This window comes from Neomonachus schauinslandi, chromosome 10 (genome assembly GCF_002201575.2).
Source record: "Neomonachus schauinslandi chromosome 10, ASM220157v2, whole genome shotgun sequence".
NCBI classification, from domain to species: Eukaryota; Metazoa; Chordata; class Mammalia; order Carnivora; family Phocidae; genus Neomonachus; species Neomonachus schauinslandi.
This window is the reverse complement of record NC_058412.1, coordinates 58763620-58784151: the sequence shown is the minus strand read 5'-3', so window position 1 is coordinate 58784151 and position 20532 is coordinate 58763620. Positions and strand designations below refer to the sequence as shown.

Genomic DNA, 20532 nt, shown 5'->3' with positions numbered 1-20532 from the left:
GGGGGGGGGGGGGGGGGGGGGGGGGGGGGGGGGGGGGGGGGGGGGGCTGGAGATGGAGGGCCTGTGTGTGAAATTATTCAACAATGACTTGTTTAGAGTAATGTTGACTCTTGATCAAAAAGGTAAAAATTTTAGTTAGTCCTTGTTTCTTTACTGCTCCTCCCCTTTTATGTCCTCCTCATCCTCAGATTCATTGACTAAGTATCAATATACTGTCTGAGCGGCAGACACGAGAGATACAGAAGTGAATGTGGATATGGCCCCGCCCCTGTCCTTGAGGCCCTCCACATCCTGTGGGTGTGTCAGACTTGTTACCAACAAGCGTGGATAAGTCAGATAAACGTGTGTGTTAGGCGTTCCAATAGCAAAGGGGAAGTAATACAAACACACCCGGGAGAGGAGTCCGGGGGTGGTGCCCATCGAGCCGTGCTGGGGCAGTGGGCCTCTGCCTTTTTCTTACTTCTGTTGAAGGCCTAGAATTGAAGCTGCGGACTGTGAGGAAAAGACTTGTCACTAACGGTAATTCTCACTGCCCGACTCACCCACCTGATTCTCCCCGGGGCGGGGGCATCAGCTACGACTCTGGGCCTCCTGGTACCTTGGTTTCCTCTTCTGAAAATGAGGTGATTGGAGTAGATGAGCTCTCAGGCCCTGGAGAGGAAATTCTTACGGCTTCTTTGTGGTAACAAACTTGGTCTGTGATCTGTGCGTGTGGAATGGGTGTGCTTGTGATGGAGAAAACCAGTGAGAGGGTGAGATGGTACAGTTTGTGGCCAGCACTCACTCTTTGATCATCTCTTCTGACATGGGCCAGGATCCTCTCCTCTCCTGACTTCCGGGCCAGCTCTGCACTAACCTGTAGCCGGGTACAGGGCCGTGCTGGGATCCCTCGCTTTAGGCCCTGCTGCTGGAGGCGAGGGGGATGAGAAGGCAGCATTTTCTCTTGTGTAAACAGCTCTCACAAAAGGGTTTGCCTGGATGAGTTTGTGATTGGGCCAGTTTAAGCCCCTGCCGGCCCCTCTTCTTTAGTGTGGATAAATACCTGACACATCTGCAGGGACTCCAGCCCTGGTTGGGAAGGTGCCTGCCTTATGGGATCAGGACCTCTGGCACCTTCAACCAGTGAACAGTTCCTGACAGGCCATCTACAGGATTTCTGTCTCATGCTGATTAAGATTTTCATTACTAAATTACTGTTTTTTTTTTAAGTCCAACTTTATTTGGGGATTCTTGAAATCTTCTTGAGCACCAACATTGTGTGGTAAAAAGAGTGAGAGCTTAGTCTTGGGGTCAGGGTCCAGGGTCCAAATGCTGGCTCCACCGGGATTAGCTCCATAACCTCAGACAAATTGCTTCACATTTTTGAGCTTGCGAAGATTAAATGAGAAGAGAACCACCGACATAGAAAAATGGGAAAGGGCATGAGGAGTAGGAAAATCAGGAAGGAAGCATGTGAAAAGAACAGTGCAAATTAAAACAGGGAGACATCCTTTCTTTGTAAAGATTAAAAAGGCAGTGTCCACGGTCAACACATGGATAGCTCCGTGTTCTTGGGTGTGCAGTGAAGATAAACCAGTCTGGCCTTTCATTTTGGTGGGGGGATGGAAGGGGAGGAGAGGAGAATAATTTGATTGTTTACTTTCTCTCTGTAGTTTTTCCAAAGGAGATAATAAGACAAAAAAGATGCATTTATGAGGTAGTTCATCAATTTTTTTGATTATGCAGAAAATCACAAACAACTCACTGGTCGTGATTGGTAAGCCAGAACAGATTCCTGTGTTCCAGTAGAGATGCACGAGAGCTCTGCTGATAGGGGACAGACTTCTCAGATCATGCTCTTTCCTCTGTGAACTGCATCTGCTGTACGAAAGTTGAATCTCAGTGGGGCACCTGGGTGGCTCAGTTCGTTAAGCATCCGACTCGATTTCAGCTTTCGGCTCAGGTCACGATCTCAAGAGTTTGAGATCGAGCCCCGCATCAGGCTCTGTGCTGGGCGTGGAGCCTGCTGAAGATTCTCTCTCTCCCTCTGTCCCCTCCCCCTCCCACTAAAACTAAAAATCTCAGTGAATGCAGAAACCAACTGTATTTTGTTTCTCAACGTGGACATCAATTTGGAGTTCTTCATTTTCCCTTATTTCATATTCCTGTGTGATTTAGTGCATTTTCTTTTCTTTATTTTTTTAAATAGAGGGCCTGTGAAAGAAAGAGAACACATTCCGGCAACCTCTCCAGTGGCTGCACTTGTAAGTGAGGCGCAGCTATGGGTCCTCTTCTTCTGTGGGGAGGCCCTGGGCCCACCAGCACTTACCTCCTCTTCCCAGTGTGGTCTCTGAGCCCGCAGACCTGCTGTGTTACCTCTGCCTGAAGACGCCCTGTGCCTCACTCAGGTCCTGCCTTGACCTCTGCTGTCCACTCATGGATGGTCACCTATGTGTTGCCTGTCTACCGATTTACTGTATCAGACCCCTGTTTTATGATAAACCTTTCCTCCTAATTTCAGACTTAGATAGAAGTATGCTTGGAGACGAATTTGGGTCAGTGATTTAGAGACAGAGAACTTGTGCCAGCTCCGAATTCACCCTGTGTTGCTGATATGTGAAAATGGATCAGGGCCTTCAGATACTTCACCTTTGCCTTCTGTAAGTTGAGGCTCTGAAGAGGATGTTGCAGAAGCATGGGGTTTTCCTTCCTGGTTCCCAGGGTCTAGAACCAGGCTCCTGTAGAACCTGCTGTTTTGCCTGCATGCCTAGGGGCCTACAAGGCATGGGTTTTTCCAGCTCTGGCAACAGTGGTAGGATGGGGGAGCCTGGGCTCACCCCAGGTCACTGGTTCCCTGCCTGCCCCTCCCCCCTCGTTAGCCCCACGTGTGTTCATACTAGAGTTCCATGATCCTGGCCGCCTGGTCTTTGTCCTAGGCTGTGGCCACGAGCTGCTCTCGTCTAAGCCATATGTTGACATGCTAACCTGCCGTAGAAGGGGGTCTCCCTACTGCCTGGTTCCTGCAGCACTCTTGATTCCCTGTGCGTGGTGACGCCCTCTGCACCCTTGTTCTCTCTGCATGCCCCACCCAGCAGTCTCTAAGGCTTGTTTTCTCTCATTCTCCTGATGGTGACCCTGTGTGTTCCAGGCTTTGTTCCTGCATCCCGGATGGTTGTTCCTGCTTTCCTGGGCACTGGACCATCTTTGGCATGGGAACCCGGGAACTTTTCTGCCATCCATATCTTCTCAAATAGCTCTGAACCTCTGTTCCACGTTTGTCCTTTTTCTGGTAATTTTCACCTGCCAAAGCCTACTCTTTAGAATTCTATTCCATCTTGATACTTACTCAGGTACCAGATTCTGAAACTTGTGCTTAAACTTGTGTGGTTTCTGCCTCCTGGTCAGACCCAGACTGAAATGCATCCCATGTAACCCAACTAAGCAAACAGAAGGATGGATCAGAGAGAAATCTGGGGATTTCTCTGAGGGCCTGTTGAGAGCCTGCCAGACTGCACTGTTTGTAGATAGGTCCTGGAGCTTGGAGTGGAAACTTACCAAGGCATAGCCATGTACAGCTCCTAACAAGGGCTTCCAGCACACGTTAAGCTCCACAGGGATGGGGCGCCTGGGTGGCTCGGTCAGTTAAACGTCCAGCTCTTGATTTTGGCTCAGGTCACGACCTCAGGGTCATGAGATTGAGCTCCGCATAGGGCTCTGTGCTGGGCGAAGAGCCTGCTTAAGATTTTCTCTCTTTCTTTTTTTCTGTCTCTCTCTCAAAAAAAAAACTCCACAGCAACTGCCTGCCTTTCAGCATTTCTTTTCTAAGATGATTTCCCACCTAGGGAAGTGGGTGCCCCTCAAATTTTAAGTCTGTACCAAGGGCCTTTCTTCCTTGAGGCATGTTCGCCCTGGGCCTCTACTGTCACAGCCTTGATGGGGGTAACAATTGCTCAAGGTCCTCCCCTCGCCAGGAAGGAGGTGTGGAGGCTCCCGTGTTTGGGGATAGGACGGAGAAGGGGTCTGCTGCAGGGGCAGGGATGGAGCCCTCACCTGAATCCCACGCACATGCATTCCCCCCTCCCTCCCCCCACCCCGCACAGGTGCATTCCCTGTGCATTGGTGGGCCTGGGGCTGACTGTGGGAAATGAGGGGCTGGGCCATAGTGTCCATCCCCATTTACCTCTTCCGATCTTGTCCCCGAACTCCTAGATTTAATACAGACTCACTACTCCTGAAATTCATCTCTCTCTTAACTCTAGAAAAAATCCTTTAAAATTTTTTCTATTGTACTTCGGTACTTCGAAAAGAGATTTATATAAATACATGTGTGTGTCATTTATGAGCACTAAGTAAGTGATTTTCCAGTGTTATCTCTTTGGAGAAAAGGTGTATATGTTTAATCTAGTTTCTACTGACTGTCTCACTATATTCAATGAACTTGACCAGATGACCAAAATATCTGTGCATTTAGCAAATGTGGAATGACTCTCAGGTGCACGTGCTGGGGCTGGGGTAATGGTGGTGTCGTGTGAAGACCTCGATACGGAATATGCCCAGGCCAACACGAGCAGGAGAGGATGCCCTAACTCCTGGGAGGTGGGTGCTCCAGCCAGGAGGTGACACTGGAACTAATTTATTTGGGAGGAAGAGAAGCTCTTCAGGAAGGCCTTAGCAAAAGGAGGGCACTCTGCAGATGGCAGAGCGAAGCTGAGATTTTTCTGGAAGAGAAATGTGTTTGCTGTGTTTGAATGTTCAAGTGTGGATTGTGTGCAGATGGAGGATGTTGGCTGGAGACGGTGGAGGGAAGCAGGAATCATTGGGAAGTGCCCTGGCTGGGACCAGAAGGGCATGTGAGTGAGAGGACTGAGGCTGGTGTTTGGGCCGGGGCATATCACTTCGCAGGAGATCTTGTAGAAGAGGGGAAGAGGCCATGAGGCCCTGAGCTCTAGCCCTGGGGATGCAGAGGAGAGGACTTTTAGAAGACAACACAGGTAGTTAACTCTTTGAGGGAGCTGCAGCCTGCTGGTGGTTGTTTGACCAAACCGGGGAACAGCATGAGCGGGGAGAGGGTGCATGTACAGGGGACTAAAGACTGAGTAGTTGAGGGGAAGGGCGTATCTGGGAGCGTGTTGGACAGTAAGGCAGTAGGCTGTCGTGGTAGCCAGTGGTAGAGCCTGAATAGAATAGAGGAGAGGTGACGAGGAGGTGCAAGTCATGTTGTGGGAACACGGGACTCGGCTCCTGGTTGGACGGGGAGAGCATGAAGAAGCAACAATTGAAAGGAATTCTGGGGTGTACCTCCAGGTGCCTGTGAAATGGACCCATTACAAATAGGGGACCTGGGAAGAGGGTCCCTACAAAGCATTTAGAAGCTAATACCTGGAGTTAACTGGGTTGACCTGTGGTCTTCCTTTTGGAGGTGATGTTTAAGGTAGTGGATAGATGGGTTTCTAGAGAGGGAGAATTTATAAAAGGGGCAATGAACGACAAAACTTGAGAAATGTGCTTAGTGTTGGAGGAATCAGAACTCTTGAAGGAGCACTATTGAATGCCCATTGAGTGGTAGAAAACAGACTGGAATGGTAGGTTATATCTTTCCCATTTTACAAATGAGGAAACAGACTCAGAGAAGTCAAGTAACTTGCCCAAGGTCATACAGCTAGTAGGTAGCGTAACCAGAATTTAATTCTGGGCTGACTCCAGATGCCAGGCTGACCTTCAAAGTGAAAATGGATCTGGGACATTTCTATCCTCGAACATCTACCAGCCTTGTTTTATAGTGAACATCTAAAACTGTTGTCAGTTTTACTAAAGGCAGGGTCAAGATGGCCTCTGCAAGGATTAATTCCCTGTCATCATTTGCTAAATTTTCTTCTTTCCCCTTTCCTGAAAGTTCTGTACATGTTTATTTGAAGAATGAACTTAGTGATAATTTTATCTTAAATGATAAATACCACTTGAGGACATCAGCCGTGCTGGGCTTTGGAGAACTGTATATCAGTTGGGGACGAGAACATGTCCTACTAGACACTTTCATGTATAATGTTGCCTGTGAGGATGTATGGGTAAGCAGATTCATTATATGTTCTTTTCCCTTTTAATTTCAAACATGAAGTACTAATACTCATACTAATGACTATGAACCAGATCCCTTGCATGTAGATGGTAGTTCCGTGACTTAGAGATGAAAAAGCAACGTCAGAGACACATGCATGTTCTCTCTGCGCCAGCTTCTAGGTGAGGTTATGGGGGAAGTCTTGGGCCTCCCTGCCCCAGCCCTGGCAAGAACCCAGACCGGGCTTCTTGTTCCTATTAAGGAACAGGTTCTAGGTATGGCCCAGCTCTTCTGGTCCCACTGAGCTGCTTCCCTCACACCCTGATCACCCCACTGTCTGCACAAGTTCTCTCCCCCAGAACCACTTAGCTGCAAACTGTCCCTGTCTCTCTTTATCGGAGCAGAGCCTGGAAAGGGCTGGCAGGGACCAGGCAACAGATGGGAACAGCCTGGGAGGTAAGGCTTTAGAAGAGCCCCTCTCGCCAGGCTACTGGAGGGTGGGGGAGAACAGCGGACCGGCAGAATGATGTGCCAGTTCTCTAAAGCGTGTACGTACGTGTTTCCTCTGTCCTTGTGATATGGCAGTGGACTTGGGCTCTCTGCCCCTTGAGGGTTTGTGTGTCTGCTTTGTGCGGGAGAGTGAGCAGGAAGCAGGGGCTACTGGACATGAAGGCTGCTAACCCATACTGTGGTTGAGTCAAGAGCTTGGATTTCAAGCCTCCTTGCCTCAGCCTGGCTGGACAGGGTTGGCCGCTCATTTTACGTAATGGTTACCAGAAGGTCTTGCCTTTCTTTTTAACCTTGGCTCTGTGTGTGTGTGTGTGTGTGTGTGTGAGAGAGAGAGAGAGAGAGAGAGAGAATATCCCCGAGTTGGAGTTTTGAGAATGCGTTCTGGCTGTTGATGGCCACATTAAAATGTTTTCTGGCCAGCACTTTGAGTGTTTCTAGGGCTTTCAGAACTGGAGGAAACCTTTTAGGATCATCCCCTTCCATGGTTCCCTCTCTCGTGTCCCTGAATGAAATACTGGGATTGCATGGACTGCATACTGGGAAATGAAATGAGGTGTGTGAAGGTTTTGCCCAGAATTTGGCTTGTACAGTCATCATTAATCAAGTTTACTTATTTACCACCCTGCCTCCCATATCTGGCTTTGACTCGTGGTAGTTTTGTAAGTTCAAATGTATAAATGTAAAGCTTTAAAATATTTAATAATTTTTAAGGAGATTAGCCATGGACAGTAAGACTCATGCCCCATTAGTCATAACCCTGTGTGGCAGCGTTCACTTGTATCAGGGTTTAAAACTGCTTGGGTTTGAATCCTGGCTCTGCCATTTACCAGCTCTGTGACCTTGGGCAAGTTAAATCACCTCTCTGAGAGTACCTACCTCACGGGATTGCTGGTGCCTGGCGGGTACCTAAGTATTTATTAAAATAGGGCACGTGTATTCGTAGTCCTTCCTAATAGCTGGCTTCAGATAAAGAGCACAGGCCCAAGGAAACCTGTCAGATGGGCTGGGGATGGACATTGTCACAGAGCCTCTGCTGACCCCTGCGGGGCCCAGTACATGATGGAGTGACTGTGGGACTGAGGCCATAACTCAGCTAGCTTCATAAAAATGGGGACCCAGCATCAGGAATTGTGTGTGTGCTATACTCCCCACCCCCATCCCAGGGCTAGATGTGTGCGGTAGAGGCTGTTCAAGGTTGGACATGGTGTGGCAGCATTAAAGAATGTTCAGATAACCTACAATCCTACCACCCCGATTAAACCAGTTTTGGTTTTGTGTGGTTATTTTATCTGAATTTTCACGTAGTTTAAGCATAGTATCTGTGCTGTTTTGTAATCCATTTTCAGCTAATAAGTGTATTTTTCCTGTTTCTACCTTGCTTTTCTAAATATTTTAACTGCAAAATAAAGAAGGAAGTTCTTTTCCATTAAACAGAACCAACTGAAGTGTTTTAGAAATTTCAAAACTGTTCAGACCTTATCGGGGGGAGGCTTTCCTCCCAGGCACAAGGTGAAAAGCTAAGGTTATTCTTTGTTTGCATATTAGATTTTCTCTTATTTCTGTTACTCACCATAAAACTTCTGTGTTTCACAGTAAGGGTTGTATAACATCTTCCCCAGCTTTGGGGTAAGTTTTCTTACTCAAATTCTTTTTAAGCAATGTAACTTCCTGCTCAGAAAAGGACACGTATTGGCTTTATGTCTGCAATGGGAATATTTAGTCAGATATTCACAGAGCTTTTTCCCACAGATATTTTTATGGGGGTCACTGTTTTATCCTCCTTTCCATGAACTTTGGTTTGTTTTAAGAGTTCACATGCGAGGAACCGTGCCCAGGTCACAAATGAAAGAGGGCATTTCAACTTGATGGAAATGTATAATTGAGAATCTTGGTTTTCCCATCCTTCCTTTTCAGGTTGGAAGAAATGCCCTTTAGCAAGTAGTGGTAAGAGTTAGCCTGAGATGCATGTTTGGGAATTTGGACCCGGGAAGGCTGGCCCATTCTCAGAAGGGGGGTTGGGAGCTTCTAGGCACTCCCATTTCCCATTCTTTGGAGAGTCTTGGTAATGATCAAATGTACCTGGGGTACATTTGAGCTAACAAATAGAGTTTTCCTGTGCTTTGGGTTTTTTTTTTAGTCTTGAGCCAGCCCTTGAGACTTTACTGTTGACCTACCTGGGTCAGGTTACAAGAATGTGGCCGTGCCTTGTAGAAAAAGGAGATCCAAAGAGCCCTGGGTTGGTAACCAGAAAGCTGCATCATGTCACTCTTGTCACTTAACTCCTGTGTAACGTTTAGGCAGCTCAGTTAACCGTCTGTGGGCCCCCATTTTTCTCACTGTTAAGGGGCTCTCCTTTCAGCTTCCCTTAGGGCTGCAAATGAGAATTGCGCAGGAAAACGCTCTGCGGTCTGGAATCCTTGAGCAGATAGAAGGTGGGGATGGTGTCCCTTTGAGAGCCACAGAGCCCTGTCTTGGCCAAGGTGATGGAAGTCCTAGCTGGGTCTTGATCATGGAAATAAAAGCTTGAATTGCAATGGATGAAGTTGGAAATCTTGGCCAAGGTTGGCAAGCCTAATGTTTTCCTCAGAGTATTCCCAAAAGAAGGAACGGTGCTTTCCATGACAGAAACTTCAGACCATCATTCAGACAGTTATGGCTGGGTTCCAAATAGCCATAACCCTGCCCCATAACCTGGATGTACAACCAGCTCATTTATCTGCAGTCATCTCACATACTATTCTCCCGGAATCTTTACCTAGGAAAATTAACTCACAGGTTCACAACCTGCTATGTAGAGTTCTGTGCTTTCCTTTTTTCTTCCTTAAGCTGATCTCTCTTACTCTAGAACTTTCAGAAGTAGTCTCCTGATACCCATATTCCTTTTCTGAGTTGAAAATTTCAGTAGCTAGCTGTTCACAGTGTGTGCTGTTTTTTTCCTGAGTACCTTCCAGATCTTTTTCCTCATTGTAGGCTTTCTCCATTCACCCTCATTCTTTTCCTTATTGCCCTTCCTTCAAGCTGTTTACATGAAGCACCCAACACGTAGACATCAGAGATACGGGGTCAAGTGCTACTGTAGCTTTAGGAGAGTTATTCCAATTTAGAGAGAATCACTTGTTTTTGAAAACCATTTTGTCTCATCTAGAAACCAAAAAAAAAAGAACGACCCTTAAAATTATTATTTATTTTCTTAAAAGATGGCGATTTCTTTACCTGCATGAGGTACCCCATGCAAGTACATTCTGAGTGTCCATTTGAGTTCTCTTCTTCTTATAAGTAAGGCCCAGAGCAAAGAGGTTTAACTTGCCAAAGGTGTCTTGGACTGAGACCTTCAGTTTGCTCCTTAGATTTGCCCAAAAGCTCATTTGAAAGGAGCTGACCTAAGGAAGATATGGACCCTAGACTTGGGTGTGGGTGTTTGAATTATTCAGGTTGTATGTGCCTTGGGGCCCTTTCAAACTGGAATTAAGGAGTAAGAAATGTATTGTGGTTTTTTTAAACTGCCTTCTCTGGAGGAAGTTTAAGAAGGCCCTTTCTTGGGGTGCCTGGGTGGCTTAGTCAGTTAAGCGGCTGACTCTTTTTTTTTTTTTAAGATTATTTATTTATTTATTTGACAGAGAGACAGTGAGAGAGGGAACACAAGCAGGGGGAGTGGGAGAGGAAGAAGCAGGCTTCCTGCTGAGCAGGAGCCCAGTGCGGGGCACGATCCCCGGACCCTGGGATCATGACCCGAGCCAAAGGCAGACGCTTAATCCTGAGCTACCCATGCGCCCCTAAGCGTCCGACTCTTGATTTCAGCTCAGGTCATGATCTCGGGGGCATGAGATCGAGCCCTGCCTTGGGAGTCTGCTTGGGATTCTCTCCCTCTCCCCCCCCCCCCCCCCCGGCCCCTGCTTGCTCACTCTCTAAATAAATAAATAAATAAAATATTTTTTAAAATGGCCCTTTCTTGGTGGCTAAGTGGTGGGATTCTTGAGGGGTGGAGGTGGGTAGTGGTTGAGAAGTGAGGGGAGAAATGGGGGTGGTGATGGGGGAGCTGCTTACTGGGTGAGCTGAGGGGGCTCCCACATAACTTTGTCATCTGCCTTGTTTTCTAGATATGCAAAAGCTTTAGGGGTGTGGGGGTATGGGATAGGGGATTTTTCTTTTTTTTTAAGATTTTATTTATTTGACAGAGACACAGCGAGAGAGGGAACCCAAGCAGGGGGAGTGGGGGAGGGAGGAGCAGGCTTCCTGCTGAGCAGGGAGCCCGATGACGTGGGGCTCGATCCCAGGACTCTGGGATCATGACCTGAGCTGAAGGCAGACACTTAACGACCGAGCCACCCAGACGCCCTGGTTGTTGTTTTTTGGGTTTTTTTTTTTAAACATCTTTTACTGCTGTGTCTATAACCAAAGCTATTTAGCAGTGGTAAACACAAGCAACTAGATAGGGATCTACTAGACAGATTTTAAGAGACACAAAAGAACTTGTGAATTCCAACCCATCTAATCTGGGCTGTCCGGCGTGTGATAACTTAGCAACATTCGCAGCATGACGGACATTTCTACCTTGGGACTGTTTGTTAGAACCCAGTAAACCTAAAAATCCTCTTATATTAAAAAAATAATAATAAACACTACCCTTGATTAAAATGGACACCCAGCTTTGTTTCTAGAGGTCGGAGGAGAGTGGCTACCATTTGACTTGGTGGCCTTGGAACCTCATTGACTTGGTGGCCTTGGAATCCATCTCTGCCCTTAACAGCGACTTCTTTAAAACTGTTTCCTCAGGTATAAAATGGGAATAAAAGTAACAACACCTACTTCATAGATTCACCATATCAAGGAGGATACTACACCGTGCCTGGAATGCAAGAGTTCTTAGGAATTCTAAGTATAGATTCTCAGTTGTAGAATTAGCCTGATAAGAAAATTCCTTACAGTGTATTGCCTAATGGCTTGTCTTTTATTTATTTATCTATCTATCTATTTATTTATTTATTGTTATTTTATGGCTTGTCTTTTAATGTCGAGCTTATCTAAATGGTTGTTCTTACGGTCGGTTATCTATCTCAGTAGTGCTAGAACTCTGGAGTTATATCCAGCAAACTGTTTTATTACTCTTTCTTCTTTTCTGCTGTTGCCCACAGCCTGAAATCTATTCTTGGCCTTTGATATTTCATGAAAATGTCATTTTCATTTCCCTTTTTCATTTTGCTATAAACAGCAGAGCTCTTAAGTATGCTGTTTGAGTTTTGACAAATGTATACATCCATGAAACCCTCGTCCAGGCCAAGACATACATAGTACATTTCTATGCCCTAGAAAGTTCCCTCCTGTCCTTTTCCAGTCAGTGGAAATGTCGATCCCTATCTGTTTTCAGATTTCTGGGTCCTAGATTAATCTTGCCTTCTTGAACCTGACATAAATGGAATTTCAGGTCTTCTTCTCTCTTTTTTAAAAAATTTATTTGAGAGAGAAAGAGAGCATGATCATGAGGGGGCAGAGGAAGAGTGGTAGAGGGAGAAGCAGATGCCCCGCTGAGCAGGGAGCCCAATGTGGGGCTCGATCCCAGGACCCCGGGATCATGACCTGAGTCGAAGGCAGATGCTTAACGACTGAGCCACCCAGGTGCCCCAAGGTTGTCATCTTCTTCTTCTTTTTTTTTTATAAACACTTCTTTGTTTCTTTGTTTGAAGTAATTCCTACACCCAACTTGGGAATCAAACGTAGGACCCCAAGATCAAGAGTCATGTGCTCCTCTGACTGAGCCAGCCAGGCGCCCCTGAGGTCTGTCTTTCATGCACAGTGTTGTAGTGTTGCTGCGAGTAGAAGTCATTTCCTTTTTTATTGCTGAGGGTTATTCCAGTGTATGAATATACCACAGTTTGATAATCCATTCTTCTGTTGATGGTATTTGGGTCGTTCTCAGTTTTGGGCCAGTCAGTTAAAGCCGGTGTGAGGCTTTCCATTTTCTGAATATTCGTTGTGGTTAGTGTCTCCTCCACCTCCTAGCCCTGCAACCCTGGGCAAGCATCTTAATCTGTCTCTCTTGCCTTGTTTTCTTCATTTGTTAAATGGTGGGTTGAGGAACAATTCAGGGTTGGGACCACCATATTCTAAAAAATGAAATAGAACAAAATGGAAAATTTTTGTGAATTACATGGCAACTCACAGTTGTAACACACATATAAATACAGTTACATGTGTTTACTAGGTCACGATATAAAATGTATTTGCTATGAATTGTGAGCAAATCAGTTTGTAACACACTGATTTGTATGTGTGTCCTTATAAGCAAGGAAGTTGGACACCTGTGAGGTTATTTAGTAAATGCATCTCTTTGCCCTCAGGTGTCGAAGACAGCCACACTATTTACAGTCATTTATGTACTGCTTGCTATGGACCAGCCACTGTTTCCAAAGCTTTACATATAAAATCGTAGAGCCCTCGCAACCATCCTATGAAGTGGGTTATTGTCCCCATCTTAGAGATGGAGAAACTGAGATGTCAGTTATACAATTTGCCCACAGTCACAGAGCTAGAATGGTAGTGCCCTGATTTGAACCTAGGCGGTACAAGTCTAGAATCTGTGTTCTAAACCACTATTCCAGAGAAGATAAAGAGACAAGTGACATATGTCCACAAATGCAAATTAATAATTATCTAATTAATACAGTGCTCCTCCTTTTTATTCCAGATATGAGAAATGAGTGTTGGACGTCGAAGAATAAAATTGTTGGGTATCCTGATGATGGTTAATGTCTTCATTTATTTGATCGTGGAAGTCTCCAAAAGTAGCAGCCAAGAAAAAAATGGAAAGGGGGAAGTAATAATACCCAAAGAAAAGTTCTGGAAGATCTCGGACCCCCCTGTGGCTTACTGGAACAGAGAACAAGAAAAGCTGAACAGGCAGTACAATCCCATCTTGAATGCGTTGGCCAACCACACAGGGGACGTATATGGGTTTTCCAACATAAGCCATCTAAACTTTTGTGAACCTGACCTGAGGGTCATGTCAGTGGTTTCAGGTTTCAGCAATTTGCCAGACAGATTTAAAGACTTTCTGCTGTATTTGAGATGTCGAAATTATTCACTACTTATAGATCAACCGGATAAATGTGCAAAGAAACCCTTCTTAATACTGGCGATAAAGTCCCTCATCCCACATTTTGCTAGAAGGCAAGCAATTCGGGAATCTTGGGGCAGAGAAACCCATGTGGGGAACCAGACGGTGGTGAGAGTCTTCTTACTGGGTCAGACCCCGCCTGAGGACAACCACCCAGACCTGTCAGACATGCTGAAATTTGAGAGTGAGAAGCACCAAGACATTCTTATGTGGAACTACAGAGACACTTTCTTCAACTTGTCCCTGAAAGAAGTGCTCTTTCTCAGGTGGGTGAGCACTTCTTGCCCAAATGCCGAGTTCGTTTTCAAGGGCGATGACGATGTTTTTGTGAATACCCATCACATCCTGAATTACTTGAATAGCTTACCCCAAAACAAAGCCAAAGATTTGTTTATAGGTGATGTGATCCACAATGCTGGACCCCATCGGGATAAGAAACTGAAGTACTACATCCCAGAAGTTGTTTACACTGGCGTCTATCCGCCTTATGCGGGGGGAGGTGGGTTCCTCTACTCTGGCCACCTGGCCCTGAGGCTGTATAACATCACTGACCAGGTCCTTCTTTACCCCATTGATGATGTGTATACTGGAATGTGCCTTCAGAAGCTCGGCCTCGTTCCGGAGAAACATAAAGGCTTCAAGACATTTGATATAGAGGAGAAAAACAAGAATAACATTTGTTCCTATGTAGATTTGATGTTAGTACATAGTAGAAAACCTCAAGAGATGATTGGTATTTGGTCTCGGTTGCAAGATGCTCATTTAAATTGCTGAAATACATACAAACTAAGTTCCGCATAGAAAGACCTATCTTGAATAGTTCCCATGTTGTGTTCTTTCACATTAGGGGTAACTTCTATGTTAAACCATCAAAATTGCCTTTATTAGTAGTATCCATTTGAGGACCTCTAAACCCTCTAGTGTGGTACCTTCTGAAGAGGGAAAGCAGATTATAATTTTTTTATCGAGGATGTGGTGGGGATGATTGGTTCTGATCCTTCCTGTGGCTAATGGCCATATTTTCTAATTTGCCTCCCTTCTTATCTGAAATCATAAGTTTGTGGAATTTGACCGTTTTAGATTATTTATGTTTTGCCCCCATATCATCATATTCCTACTTTACATTATAATGAGTGAATTACCTGCAGTTTAGGTGTTTATAAACTTACTGGCTACAAAGACTTTGTTTTATACGATCCAGTGGTTTTTGTTGAATGGAATTCCATTTATTTTCATGGAATTTGGATGAATTTTTTAAATTGTCTAGAAAAATTAACTTCTGTCATAATTTCCTGCCACCCCAACAGTATTTTCTTGTGTTAATCAGGTCAGTTAATTTTGCAAAATGAGAATCAGTGTGTAACATTTATCCGGTTTACCTTGTTATGGTCTTAGGGGGCTGTATTAAGGAGAAAGTTTAACTGTTCTTGTATATGGGTTGCTGGGGGGTATCATGATAGTTCTCAAATTTTAGTATTTGATGGTAATGAGTATGATTCTGTAATGGTCAGCTGAAAATTGAATTGACCCAGGAAAGCATATATCATTTCTGAACTTTAAGTGAAAAGATGGAAACTGCAGACCTTCTCATGAGTGGATTGTCAGTTTAAAACTCCAGGATTCTATTCTTGCCATATTTTCACATGCCGCTTATACAAAATTATTCTGAGTAGTGACTGCTTCCCTGTCTCAGTGTAGAAGTGCCTGTGTTTTTATTTATTGTTCAGATCAAAGACCAAAACATTTTCTTAAATATATTTTGTGTAATATTTTATTTGTATACAGTGTTGTTGATGAAATATTTAACTAGAGCATGGTATTTTAAGTGTTAAGGTGTAACATATGTTAAATAAAGCTAACTGTTATTTTTGCATTTTAAAACTTGGCTTTTTTGTGGGGGAGGGGGGCTCTGAACTACTAGAGTTGATAAAATTCTGCCAAACTGTTGCTTACATATCCTATCTTGTAACATGCTTTCTTGAAAAATGTTTGTGTTTATAGAGATGATGCTCCTTACCACATGTGATACTGGGGACTGTAAGAAGATGGAAATAAAGTCACTGTATTTTTAATTGTCCTGTGTAATGTGTAATAATCTGTGATCTCTTTTTGTTTCCTGTGTTTGATTACATTTTCCCAAGAGACCATTTCCCCCCAGAAACTATTACTGTAGTATAATAACTTTTTTTATATAGTAGAATATAACTTTTTCTCTGTCTCAGTGGGTTCTCTGTCTTTGCATTTAAAATTCTTAGAAGTGCTTTCCCATCTAGAGTCTTGAAAGAGGAATATAAATATTTATGCTTCCATTTGTGGTGAGTAGAAAATGTAATTGGATATAAAGCAGCACCTTTTTAAATTTTTTTGAGTGTAGTTAACATACCATGTTAGTAAGTTTTAGGTGTACAACATAGTGATTAAACTTCTTCATACATTATGCTGTGCTCATCACAAGTGTAGCTTCCGTCTGTCAACCGTACAACACTATTGTTTTATCATTGACTATATTCCCTGTGCTATACCTTTTATCTTTGTGAATTTTATTCATTCCATAATTGGAAACCTGTGTCTCCCTCTCCCCTCCCCCCATCTTGCCCATCCTCCCACCTTCTTCCCTCTGACAACCATCAGTTATTCTCTGTGTTTATGGGCCTGTTTCTGTGTTTTGTTTATTCATTTGTTTTTTAGATTGTACCTTTAAGTGAAATCATATGGTATGTGACTTATTTCACTTAGCATAATACTGTCTAGGTCCATCCATGTTGTCACAGATAGCAAGATCTCATTCTGTGTTATGGTTGGGTGATATTCCATTGTGTGTATATTACCACATCTTTACCCATTCATCTACGTACTGACACTTGAGTGTCATACCTTGGTATCCGTATCTTGGCTACTGTAAACAGTACTGCAGTAAACATAGAAGTACATAGATCTTTTCGAATTAGTGTTTTTGTTTTCTGTGGGTAAATACCAGTAGTGGAATTACTGGATCGTATGGCATTTGTAATTTTTTGAGGAACCTCCACACTGTTTTTCCACAGTGGCTGCACCAGTTTGCATTCCCATTAGTGGTGCATGGAGGTTCCTTTTTCTCTGCATCCTTGCCAACACTGGTTATTTGTCATTTTGATTCTAGCCATTCTGGTAGGTGTGAGGTGCTCTCTTATTGTAGTTTTGATTTGCATTTCCTTGATGATTAGTGATGTTAAGCATCTTTTCATATGTCTGTTGGCCATATGTAGGTCTTCTTTGGAAAAATGTCTATTCATGTCTTGTGCCCATTTTTTAACGGGATTTTTTTGGGGGGGTGTTGTAGAAGTTCTTTATATATTTTGGATACTAACCACTTATTGGATATATCATGCAAATATTTTCTCCTATTCAGTAGGTTGCCTTTTTTGTTTTGTTGATGATTTCCTTGCTGTGCAAAAGCTTTTTATTTTGGTGTAGTCCCTATAGTTTGTTTTTGCTTTTCTTTCCCTTGCCTCAGGAGACCTATTAGAAAAATGTTGCTACGTATGTCAAAGAAATTACTGCCAATGTTTTCTTCCAGGATTTTTATGGTTTCAGGTCTCACATTTAGGTCCTTAATCCATTTCGAGTTTATTTTTGTATATGGTGTGAGAAAGTGGTTCAGTTTCATTCTGTTGCATGTAGCTGTCCAGTTTTTCCAGCGCCATTTGTTGAAGAGACTGTCTTTTCCCCATTGTATATTCTTGCCTCTAAAGGGGCATCTTAAAAGACTGTATTATCCTAATCCATGTCCATGTTGGGGTTTGTGTCCTTTTTAGCAATGGGATATTTAGAGCTTTACATATGCATTGGGCTCCATTATGATTACCAACTGATCTTTAAGGACATGAAGCCCTCTCTTGGTGCTTACAAGATGGATTCTCCCTTGAGCCTCCACCTCATGGATGTAAGCATCACAGTCTAATTCACTGAGAACTGCTCAATTGAGTCTTCAGCAGAAACACGTTTGGACCTTTTTCTTGGCTACTCCCAAATCATGTTGATTTTATGTTTGAAGGTCAAGACCGAATGAGCATTGCCTGGTTTTAAATTTTCATGAACCCAGGCAGGTGTTAAGAGGAAAAGGATGAAGGAGACATCCTTGACCCTGGTTTCCTTTCTTGATTTGGTCAAGGGAGAATGGAAAAGAAGGGCAAGAGGTTGAAGGAATACTTTGCATCCCTTGGAAGTAGAATCCAAATTTAAAGTCCTCCCCAAGTGTGACCATCTCCTACTACCTCTGACCCTGATGAGAGTGGTCTAGAATATTTGGTGTTCTGGGTTGTCTTGGTTCCCTCAGATGCAGAAAGGGGAAAATGCATTTATTAAGGCAAAGGATGACTTATTCTCACTTCCAAGAAAAGTGAAATGAATGAAACCTTTACTTGGGCCAAATGTTAATTCAGTATGATTTGCCTTCTTAAGAAAAATGTCAGATGAAGTAAAAATTCTTGTTCAGAACAGTTGAAAACATTTTTCATGCTCTGGGCTGTGATTATTGGATAAATTCAGTTTTTCCTTAATGTTAATTGTATATTGGTTATATTTTTTAAATGCTAGGAACATCTGCCAAGTAATCTTGAAGCAGAACTTCACCTTGTTAGAGTTAACAGTAAATCTAAAAAATTGAAGTATTTGTCCTGATTTATTCAGTTCTTAAAGTAATGCTTTGGAAAGGAGAGGCCAAGAATGAGGCATTTTTCTATATTTAAGGAGACAAAAAATCTTGTGACATTGGATAACAATTATTTTAAGATGTAATATTTTATTTACCATTAAAAGTCAGTTCAATATGATTTATATTGTATGATATGCCTCAATTGCAGAGATATTAAAATGTGAAATATTACATCTTAGAATAATTGAAATACAGCATTACTGTGTGTGTTACATAGCATGCATATATATATATATATATAATATATGCAACACTTAAATTGAAAAAACTCTTAAATTGAAAAAATGGAGTCCTTTTGAGGAATATTTTCTGCTTCTCTCACTTTTTTGTGTGACATTCCCCGTTTAGCAATTTCCACCCAAGAAACCATGGTGACTTTTGAGCTCTGGCAGTTGCTTTCTTCCTGCCTAGTGTGCATTGTGAAAGGGGAGGTTTCTTCGAAGCGGCAAAAATAAAGTTTCTAATTTGATTGTAATCCAAGGGCTTATTTCTAAGTCAGAGGCCTGGTGGTTGAACAAAGGTGCTTGCGGCTTCCCGACAGCTGCCCTGCATCAGGGAAATGCTGTCCTCCTTGTCATACTCAAGCGTAAGCCACATGAAGAAATTGCATCCTGAGTGTTAGCAAGGGCTTCTCATTGCCCTGGTAACCTACCATCTGTGACATGCCTTTTCTTGGCCTGTCTTCAACTAACATCCCCTTTCTGTTCATCACCAAGCTCCTCCCCAGATTGGCTTCCCTGACCATTCTATTGAAATGTCATCAGTAACCCTGATCCTTGCACCAACTTGACCACTTCTTAACTTGCAGCAAAATGAAAAAATATTCTGCCCTTGGTTTGGGTTCTTCCAGAAATAGACCTTAAGAGAAGGATTCTACCACGAGTAGTTTTTTGGGTACACAGTTCGGGGAGGAGGTGATGTTGGGAAGGACGGCAACCAACAAGGAGTGTGTGTTAAGCCAACTGCTACCATGGAGCTGGAGCTCAGCCCACGGGACATCTCTGGAGAACAGCAGTGTGGAAAACATGCCCCAGAATGATCCCTCTTAAGGCTGAGGGGGCTGGGCTATTGTTTAAAATCGCTTTATTGAGGTATAATTTTCCCACCAAGATAGTGACCCATTCTGAGTATACAAAGATTTTTTCAGTCAATTAGAGTGTGCTGTAACTTGCACTGCAATCCAATACAAAAATAATTTGGTTTTCGGCAGTGCGCCCTGAGGTCCTGCCAATCTGTCTCTTGCTTCAACGATGTTTGGACGGAACAGACCCAGGGACTCCCCTTCTACCAGCCTCCGACCCCCTTCCAACCTCTTTTCCAATGACAACCTTCGGAGCCATCTTCTCGGCCATCCTCTGCCTCCGGGACGAGCCAACACGCTATTTTGAGTTTAGCTCCTCATTACCGATCAACCGCGAGCTCCTAGATTCCTCAGAATTATTCCACTGAGGTGGAGGCCGCCTGGTCAGCATGCATCTGCAGGTCTCCTACACCTGCTTCTCTCCAGGTTTCTATGTTGACCTCGACGATGTGGCTCTGGAGGGCGCGGGCCACTTCTTCTGCATGTTGGCTGAGGAGAAGCACAAGGGGGATGAGCGTCTCTTGAAGATGCAAAATCAGCGAGGAGGCTGTGCTTTCTCGCAGGATGTGCAGAAGCGGTCCCAAGAGGAGTGTTGGAAAACCCTGGACACCACGGACGCCGCCCCGGTTCTGGAGAGGAACCCGAACCAGGCAGGTCTGGATCTGCACGCCCTGGGTTCTGCACACACAGGCCCCCACCTCTGTGACTTGCTGGAGAACCACGATGAGAAAGTAACCAAGAAGATGTGCCGCCACCTAACTCACCTCCACAGGCCGGCTGGCCCCCAAGCTGGGCTGGGCGAGGATCTCTTGGAGAGGCTCACCCTCGAACACGATGAGGGGCCCAGCAGCCTTTGAGGGGCCCCTCTGGCGTCCCTCCCACCCAGGTGCCAGGGCTGGTACCAGCCTCTCCCTGAAGCCACGAGGCAGCTTTTTAGCCACCCTGGAGCCCTCTCCCAAGCCTGGACCAAATGGAAACAATAAAGCTTTTTTGCAGCAAAAAGAAAGAAAAATTCGTTTCCAGTCTTAACCATTCTTTTGCTTAGCCCTCTATAGATTTTTTTTTTTTATTTTGGCCATATTTTTTCTTTTTTAATTTCCCAA

General features: G+C 44.1%; 1 protein-coding gene and 1 pseudogene across 1 annotated transcript in view; both read left to right on the top strand.

The window, feature by feature from the left end:
* Positions 1–15750, top strand: part of B3GNT2 (UDP-GlcNAc:betaGal beta-1,3-N-acetylglucosaminyltransferase 2) — a 28078-nt gene extending 12328 nt beyond the window's left edge. Inside the window, exon 2 of the mRNA XM_021699112.1 lies at positions 13227–15750. Within this exon, the coding sequence (XP_021554787.1) occupies positions 13236–14429 (1194 nt within the window). The 5' untranslated portion in view covers positions 13227–13235 and the 3' untranslated portion in view covers positions 14430–15750. The remainder of the gene's footprint in view (positions 1–13226) is intronic.
* Positions 15751–19318: 3568 nt separating this feature from the next.
* On the top strand, positions 19319–20286 carry LOC110588752 (annotated as a pseudogene).
* Positions 20287–20532: the final 246 nt, after the last annotated feature.